At 38.0% G+C, this 9303-nt stretch overlaps 2 protein-coding genes across 7 annotated transcripts; one reads left to right on the top strand and one right to left on the bottom strand.

Moving 5' to 3' along the window:
• The first annotated feature begins 2639 nt into the window (after positions 1 to 2639).
• LOC103433317 (uncharacterized) lies at positions 2640 to 3584 on the top strand. Its single transcript, XM_008371562.2, has one exon. The coding sequence runs from the start codon at positions 2640 to 2642 to the stop codon at positions 3582 to 3584; it is 945 nt and encodes a 314-aa protein (XP_008369784.2).
• Positions 3585 to 3635: 51 nt separating this feature from the next.
• LOC103433315 (ribonuclease MRP protein subunit POP4-like) lies at positions 3636 to 8862 on the bottom strand. 6 transcript variants are annotated; one of them, XM_029101109.2, is made up of 11 exons: positions 8664 to 8847; positions 6480 to 6710; positions 6327 to 6362; positions 6151 to 6227; positions 5808 to 6076; positions 5447 to 5515; positions 5232 to 5290; positions 4641 to 4742; positions 4370 to 4476; positions 4025 to 4148; positions 3636 to 3905 (listed from the first exon to the last, which is right to left on the bottom strand). In XM_029101109.2, exons 2-9 carry the CDS (start codon positions 6706 to 6708, stop codon positions 4379 to 4381), a joined length of 939 nt encoding a protein of 312 aa, XP_028956942.1. In that variant the 5' UTR covers positions 6709 to 6710; positions 8664 to 8847; the 3' UTR covers positions 3636 to 3905; positions 4025 to 4148; positions 4370 to 4378. The 6 variants fall into 6 exon arrangements, with proteins under 6 accessions (XP_028956942.1, XP_028956941.1, XP_028956947.1 ...); XM_029101108.2 differs by having other exon boundaries at positions 6480 to 6778; positions 8664 to 8833; XM_029101114.2 differs by having other exon boundaries at positions 4370 to 4533; positions 6480 to 6778; positions 8664 to 8830.
• Between the last annotated feature and the right edge of the window lie 441 nt (positions 8863 to 9303).

Below are 9303 nucleotides of genomic sequence, written 5' to 3'. Positions count from 1 at the left end.
GTTCCGAGGATGCCATGGCAAAATCCGACGATCGTGAAGGTAATCCAGCAAATTTCTACCACCACTAGACTCCCCTAGAACCTTGGAACAAAGCCCAATCAGTGGTGGAGGCGTTGGAACACGTTTGGAGGTCGAATTGAAACACACCCATTTCTAGGGTTCTTCACGGATTTGGTGGAATTGGAGAATTTCCAGGCCAAATTGGCCTTGTCCTCAGGTATAAAGTTTACTCTACTCATTGAGATATTCAATTCTGTATTTTTTTGAGAATTTTTTGAAATAGTTGGATTTTCCGGCGAGCCGGGGCGGCCAACCGCCACCCGCGGCGGCCCGTGCGGCGGCGCGTGGCCAATGGCCCGCCAATGTCATTCTTAGCATGTGTTTAAGGTTCTAGGTTCAGTTTTGATAATTGATGAACGTAAATTGAGTAATTGAACCTAAATTCGTTTCGATTCGTGGTTAGGTGAAAATGTGAATTGACGATCCAACCGTCGGATCGTTACCAAACTTTGATACGTTGTAATACGTAATATTTGAGGATTATAGGAACTTACAGATCGGGAATCCGATTTACGGATCTTTCGGAATTGGAGTTGTAAGTTCATAAAATAGAATGTTAACCGTCACTCGGTTTCGACAATTGACGGAGATCCGACCGTTGGATGGTAATGAAATTTTAGGATGTTGTCCTAGAGGTATATTTTGGACCTCTGGAAGTTATGGATTTGAAATCGGAGGTGTAGATCTTCCGGATCAAACTACGTAATGACTTGCTTTATATAAGTTATATATTCTATCGATATGATTTCTGAGGTTGGATATGATTATTGTTCTAGGCGCCGATCATCATGACGCCTTGATGTGTTGTTCTAGGGAGTTATTGGGCGAACTCCAAGTGAGTGGGCAGTTTTGTTTTCGTATATACCTATATACTATTAATTTTCCCAGAATTTGAATTTATATGAAAGCATGTTTTAAATTGCCATGCATGCGTATTATGAATATTAAGAATTGATGTCAATGCATATACATGTATGAATGGGTGCTGTGGACGCACATGTGAGTATTAGGTGAGTTTTATGGTAATCATGTGAATCATCGATAATGTGAATTGTTTTGGGAACTCATAATCTGCACCCTTGATGTTAGTGCTCATATTATTCACCGTACCGCACGCTCACCTTGGATCCAAGTAGGTGCATGTCGTACAGACCATGAGAAGGTTCCGACATGCTAGTCGTACAGACCACTAGAGGTGGTTCCGACTAGTAGGTGACCTTAGATTACGCGTGCAGATTATTGATGAGAAAAGCACTAGAGCGTATCATTACACCATTCTTGTCGTACAGACTACTTCAGGTAGTTCCAATTTATGTGCAGAGTAGTGCCGTACAGTTCACAGTTGGTGACTCCGGCAGGGTCGTACAGGTCACCGTGGTGACTCCGGCTAGGTTGGATATTGAGCTATGGAATTAACCGTACAAGACCAACTGCAGGGTCTCCGGTTAATTCATCTTGTTATTTTGATGCATTCATATTTTGTTATTGACATTTATGGCATGACATATTCCTGGATTTGTGATAGATTGGTGATTGGTGACGTATGAGGTTTTATATATTATTATGTTTTTTTCTGGGAAAGTATACAGGTTTTACAGCGAGGGGTTAAAAATGTTTTAAATGAAATGTTTTTGAAAAACTTTGTTTTACTGACCCACTCAATTTTGCTTTGCGCCCCTCCAGGTTCCAGATAGCAGAGCTTTGGTGGCCACGAGGAATCCAACGGTGTTCTGACAGAATTCACAAAAGTAGGACTCACCCTCGGGTGTTTCATCTTAGTAATTATTTTTTTTAAAGCTTCCGAATTGTGTAAATGGTTACGTCACTCTCACGTGACGGCCAGCATGCCCTCCTTCGGGACGGGGTGTGTCACTACCTACCCCCTCCTCTTTCTTGTCTAGTGGGACTAATAATTTATAATTACTCGATTTTATGTCTGATATTAAGAATGAATAGGTGTTTTTTTTTTTTATATTTCAATTTTTTTGAACAAGGGATATTATTTATATTAAGGGTAAGGGAGTGGGTTAAGCCTCACAATGGATGAGCCATAATAATGTGGTTCAAAACTGCATTTGGCAAGAATTGAACCTAAGACCTCTCATTTACAAGTGAAGAGAAATAACACTAGATTGTAGTATTACGGGCTTTTATATTTCAATTTTAATTCTTAATATCTGATCGAAGGGTGACCAAGACAACAAGACCAAATAAATCCAACACTTGTATGTACTAATTTATGCAATGGAAACCTTAGCTAGCTAGGAAAAAAACACCACCCAGTTTGTCATTTCTCATGTTTTTTCTATTGGAATTGGCGGAAGAATTTTTAATGTGTAATCCAATTTTGGCCCAAATATATTTGGTAAAAGTCTAGACATGCGATTTTATTGGCGATTCTAATACCCTAATTTGTACAGCCAAGGAAACGTTACACCGGCACCTCCCAAAAATCATGCAAATTAATCGGTCACTTACCATTTTACCTTCAAGTTTAACGTAATCATGGGACTAACTTAAAGCTTCTGAGTTTTTAAATAACTTTGTGAGTCAACTTTGCACTCTCAGAAAGCAAAACAATGGTCGAACGCTGCCTAATTGCAGCTTCTCTGGCAGCGTTGGTGTGCCATCCAAGCTCCACCATCAAGTGTTTCAAACCCAAGCCAAAACCGACATCCCCACAACAAGAACAACCAAAAGACAACCCTTCTCCTCCGCCGCAAGGGCCGAAACGACGTGACGTGATTGCAAAGGAAGTACCCTCAAAATCCAAGGTAAAACCATGCCCCAAGGGAGATTCTTCTTCGTCTCCTAGTCAGTCGAAAAGGAGCGCGAAGAAAACAGTCACGACACGGATTAATGCGGTCTCGGAGCTTGTCGTTGGAGATCCTTGGATCGGTGTTGTGGAGGATATTTTTCGGTGTAGTTGGGCGGGTGAAATAGACCTCAAAATTGAGAGGGTGTTGAGGGTGAATCATAGTTTGGATGTTCTTCATAGGTTTGAAGAGTATAGGAAAGTGGTGAAATCCAGGTATGAAAAGGGTCGGATTCTCAAGAGGATGGAGAGGTTGGTGGTTGATGGGAATGAGCTACTGCAATTCCATGGTGGCACCATTACATGTTCGCTAGGGATTAATGGATTCTCAAGTATCTGTCGTCGAAAATGCTGCCAAGTTTGCAGATTAATAGCCGGTGAGTTTTCCGGTGAAGGGTTGATGTCGTTGTTCGACAACAGTTGGAAGGCGCATGAGAAGATGAGCAAGGAATGTGCAGGGAAAGGAGTGTGTGCAAGTGCCAGGAAGGCTATTGTGGTGTGCAGAGTGATTGCAGGGCACGTTGCTCATTACTATGCACATGCACATGGAAGGTGGTCATTCATGGATAACGAAGAGGGCGAATTTGATTCTGTCGACTGGACTGCGGATCAATTTAGGGAATCGAAAGAACTCGTTGTTTTGAATTCGGAGGCAGTGCTTCCATGCTTTGTGATCATATATGATGTCAAAAATAAAAATCTTCCATGATTAGAAAGATTACTGGTTTTGTCATGTCTTTCTTACCACTGAAAATGCATATTTCCACAAGCAAAGTCAGATTTATAACACTGCATCTTTCATGATCTCCGAATTTACGAGTGTCATACAACGAAGATAAAACATCCATGGCATAAAAAATGGGAGGCAATGATTGCTCATTGCTGTTGTGACCAGTACTAGTCTCGAATGTTCAATGCCAAGGCAGTCTCAGCTGCTCATCCGCCAACCAACGTTGTCAAATGACTCAAACCAACCAGCCACCCAAGGGATCAACCATGTCTTGATGAAATAAGGGGATATCGTTTGGTCCTGCAGAAACAACATCGCAAGTAAAATGATCGCGAAATAATAGAATAGAGGCCAAGGGAATAATACTAGTATAATGCATTGAAAAGCTGGTTCAATATAATTAAAAGAGAAAGGCTTACCCTGAATCTGATTCATTGCAACTTCAAACAATTGGGCTTGTTCATACTCATAATTAGACTGAAAATAGTGTTCTCGAAACATGGCTACAACCGTCTTAACTCTGAAGCAACCAGTCTCGAGGAACTGATAAAAAATTCAAAATAAAAACTTTGGTCAATGCCAGAGTTCAGAAGAAGTGATAGGGATAAACAATTCTGTCCTTTTGGAAGAGTGACTGACTTGACTTGAATAGTTTTTTAATAACAATGAACTAATCATTAGGGAATTTTTAACTAAAGGGACACTAAACAGACAATAAAAGGGTACTAGAAGGGAGTAACCATGTAAATAGTGGAGAAGATCACCTGAAACAATTACAAGCCCAAGTTTCTTGAAGTGAGTTTATCCCCATGCAAGGTAATCTTCCAGCAATCAACTTGAAATATAAAAACAGAAAACATTTTGGGCACCACTGCAAATAAGCCCAATATCCATTATTCATTCATAGAACGAGAGGAGAATAAATCATCTACAGCATGCACACATACATGTTTACGTTCCGGGCAAGGTTTTATCAACACGAGTTGTACCAAGAACATCTGAATAATTGAAGGTTTGAATAAGCAGCTCAATTACCTCTGAATTTATCATCCTGTGTAATTATCCCAAATGTTTCTGCTGTTTCACGAATCATGATACCACTCACTCCAGTGTCTGAAGTTACTTTACACTCGGCAACTGCCAGTAAATAGACAGGAACTACAGTAAGTACAGGCAGAGAGAAAGGGGAAGGGGAAGGCGTGTTTGACACTGCCAAGCACTGCACGAATCAGTTCAGATAGTTCAAATAGTACATGCATTTCAACAGGGCAACGGAATAAGTTCCTAATTTGATAATGAACAATGTATCCTCGAGCCATTTATATAAGAGAAAAAAATGAAATAACTTCATAAAGCCCTAAATAATTCCTAATATTGATTGACAAACAAAAATTAAAAATTAAAAATTACAAAAAAAAAAAAAAAAAAAAAAAAAAGGGTTCCCAAATTTAGGATGTTTGAACATGTTGGAATTACAAGAAGCCATGGTTCATGTTTATCTAGTGTCATAAGAATTCATAATATGGCTTGAGGATGATTAGAGGTGAATAAGAACAAACAGTATGCACAATGTTTACATTCAGGACAAGAACGGGTAACCATTAATGAAACAATTAAGAAATAAACCTGAAATAATAGCACCGTGTAGATCTGCACTAAGAAGAAACTGAGCCAGCTGATTTTTCCTGCAGGATTGAATGAATGGCGGTTAGTTTCAACATCGAAGACCAGCAAAATGTAAAGCATATTGCCCCTCAAAACTAAGATGCAAGAAAGAAAAGATTACCACTAATTTAAAATATACATAACTGTGATATCTGCAATAAGAAAGATATATTCACCCAGTAGATTTTAAGAGTTGCATAATATAGCCTTTCCACATCTCATGCATCGACTTAAATTCATCAAAGCTGTGATTCAAACAAAACTATTAGTGAACCATTCGCCGTAGGTGGCAAAATATAACTGGTAAAAACAAAATTGTTCAGATCTTATCATCAATCACATAAGACAAATCTCTTCAGTTACTGAAAGAGGAATATATAGATGATAACCAGTAAAAACAAGCCAAATTGAATCGTAAGCTTGAGACTTCAAGAACAGCAAAAAGAATTTGGCCAACATATCCTTACTTTTATTTACTTGTTGGAAGAAAAAAAAGTATCATGAATGGCAACATATGCTAAGAAACACAAAACTCACCTGTGAAAATCTTTAGGAAAATCAAACAATCCCTTCTTTTTTTGCTGTTTCATTGACATGTTCTTTTTAGAACGCATGGAATGAATCAGCAGTGCCCTGGCACGAGAGCCAGTCAAAACACCACATCCTTGCACGTAGTTATCGAGGAGGATCCAATTGTCAATTCTCTTGCTTCTGGATCCTTGCATGTACTTCTGAGCTGAGTCTCCACTCTGAAGAAGCTTGTGCAAAACCTTATCAACTTTACTCTCCTGTCTACCGCCAGAGACCTGCATTTCACAAAGCAGATCTTAAGCCAATGACTTAAAGAAAAAAATTTGCTTCCAACTTAATGAAAAAGTACCTCAACACTAGTTTTCAGCAGATTCTCATCAACAGATTGAGCTAGTTTTGCATATGTTGGACCACTTTCATCGATATCTGAATAACGAATTACAAGCAAAACAAACACACAACGTCAATCATATTTCTTAAATTAAATTACACAATATTTGCTTCAATTCACTACTGAAACAGTACCTTGTGAATTAATATAACCCGAAAAAGTGAAAGCTCCTATCAAGAACAAAGACATAAAAAAAAATGATTAAAGTTAAAATTCATATATATGCAAAATCATAGAGTAAAAAAATTAGATTAAATTACAAATCTGAAGCTCCAACTTTCACAAACCTTTCTTAGATGGAGTTGAACTTGAGGCTGATGTATTTGCTAAATTTGGTGAAGAATCAACAGCCAAAGAACTTGAGATGTGCAATTTCTTTCCAGCTTCCTCGGTTTTTGATCTCTTTACAGTCTTTTTTTTATGTATATCGAGCTCAGCTTGGGCAGCCTCAAACCTCCGCTCCAACGCCTTCAAAGTGCGTCGGTGTTGATCATCAACGACTGTCTCACCAGCCATGGCTGCTTGAAAAGATTAAGGGAAATTGACTTTAGTATCCCTTTTACAATCTCATCAACCGAAAATAGCCCTGCACCCAAAATGTAATCTCTTGCTAGTAATTGGGACAAAGGGACAAAAGCCCAACAAAATTTTTTATTACAGACTATGATATCTATTTAACTACACAAAACTGAATCCTGTAAAGCGGAAATGATATGAAACTGAACCTTTGGTTGAATGGTCCGGTTGTAAGCCTATCATTTATATGTTTAAAATATATACCAAAGAAAACAAATCATGAAGATGTAACAAGAGGTCAATCCCAGCAAATTCTCAGTCGTTCATATGCAGTTGTATGATTCAAAAGGAAAACATACACCATTTCAAAATCCCTTGTGAGCACTGCTACTTAAAATGCAAAGACCTCAATGATGAAGAAGAAACACTTTATATGAAGTAAAGGATTGCTGAAACTCAATTCCAGCTGAGAAGATAGACCATCTTCAATTCATGACCCAGTTAATGAAAGACAGAAAAACCAAAAGGGCAAGAACTCAAATATCAAGAAAATCATACCAGATGAAAAACCAATGTACAAAGAGTCTTACATAGGTGCCTTGATAATAATAAGAGGTATATTTTGGTAAACCATGATAATAAGAGGTTTAAAAAACATAAAAAAAAAAAAAAATCAATGGAAGACGTTGACAGATGAGATGAACAAAACGACCACTACAGAAATAAGCAATAAAAAACAAAGATGATAACTTTATTAGCAAATCCAACAAGATCAAGTCTTAAAAACACAAGTTGGAAGCAATTAACGGCAAATATCTAATAAGTAACTGAATCAGAAAAGCAGTAAAAAGAACACATTACAACACAAGATTTCAGAGAGAGAGAAAAGCATACGATTTAATAAGAGTGAAATCAACCAAAACTAAGCCTAGGAATCTAAAAACAAAACCCACAAGAGCTATCCAGGGAGCAAGGACCAATAAAACCGATTGGTAATCTGTCCTTTGGGAAATATCATATGGACCCTAAATTGAGCTATAATAGCTTGCAATGCAATTTCTTAAAAACATTATTTGCCTTCAGACTGAACTACAATTCAGTAAAAACCTAATCATTTGCAGGATCCTATCAAAATTTATATCTAATAATAAGAGCAGATTAAATGTTCAGCAAAACCTCACATATAGTTGAGAATGCAAAGGTGAGGAAGTAGAAAATGTATTACCATTTGTCACAGGAACTTGTTTCAGTAGCTGAATCTAAATAAACTGAGCCAAAATCTCTGCAGATTTGTCTACTCTAAACAATAAAAACCTACTTCCAAAAACCATTGAAAACATAAGGATTAGCCAGTCAGAGTTCTAATGCTTCTAATATAATTACACACCTCCTGGATACAATTAAAACCTACTTCCTAAAACCATTGAAAACAGATATGTGGTCTACCAGATTTGGGAAAAATCCAATTGTGGGATTTTATCAAACAGTTGGGGGATGATAAAACCCATATCTCAAAAACCCTATTCAATCTGCAAGTAGCACATGGACTTTGGAGGAAGAGGGAAGAAGGAGAGGGAGCAGAGCTCCAATATGTTTTTTGTATTGATTTCTTTCCTATAAAACTGATCTTTTCTTTACATCCAGAGCATGAGCTCATATATAAGATTCCACTTAAACAAATTGCCAGCCGGCAATAACTAATCACTCCCTAATACTCATATTTAATCTGCTAATACATCACTAATTGTGATCAAGGGAGGCAATTACTTTGTCCAGAAAGCCAAAATCTTATCTACCTACAAAAAGCCGAAAATAAAATAACATGAAAATTATCCAAATCCATATACCCTTCCAAAACCCTAGTCTGAGACCAACCCATATAAATTTGGAAAAAAAAAAGGAAAATTAATAAATAATCAAATTTACGTGAGGAGGAGGTGAAGAGGGTAACCTACCTTGGCTACGTCTAAGTTTGAAGCTTCTTCGAAATCAGACGACGTCGTGTCGAATGGTGTTCGGGCGAGCAGACCGGTTGATATTTTCGGCGGCGTTAGGATTTCTGCTGAAAAAGTACGGAAAAAGGAAGACGTCGACAGAAAGCTTGAGCGGCGCGCGCCAAGACGTTGGAACCGAAATTACAAAAAGAACTGTTATTTCCACTCCACATATTAAAGGCTCTTTTTAGGGAATTTTACCAAAATATTACCCATTGTTTAAAAAAAAAAAAACTTGTCTCGGAGCGCGCCTAGGCGGCCCTGGAGGCTGGACGGCTGGATTTTCGTCTTTGTTTTGTGGGGTGGGAGTAGGGCAGCGTTGTGCCACGCCTAGGTGATTGAGGCATGCCCAAGCTTTAAACTTGAGCCTTTTTTTTTCTTCAAAATCCATGTTTGTTTTTAAAATAAACGAGACTTCTAGTTTCAATGAAGAAGAAAGAGAGAGTTTCTCTCTCCAAATCCTACGTGACAAAGTCTAACTCTGACTTCTTTGTTTTTTAAATTGTTGCACATTCAAATTCCGGCACCTAGCATTTTGATTAGCAAAGTTTTATTTCTCTTTCAATTCCCTATAACTACTCCACTCAACCTTTATTTTCCT

The sequence above is a fragment of the Malus domestica genome, chromosome 04 (assembly GCF_042453785.1).
Source record: "Malus domestica chromosome 04, GDT2T_hap1".
In the NCBI taxonomy this organism is placed as follows: domain Eukaryota; kingdom Viridiplantae; phylum Streptophyta; class Magnoliopsida; order Rosales; family Rosaceae; genus Malus; species Malus domestica.
This window is presented reverse-complemented; position numbering and strand designations above follow the sequence as displayed.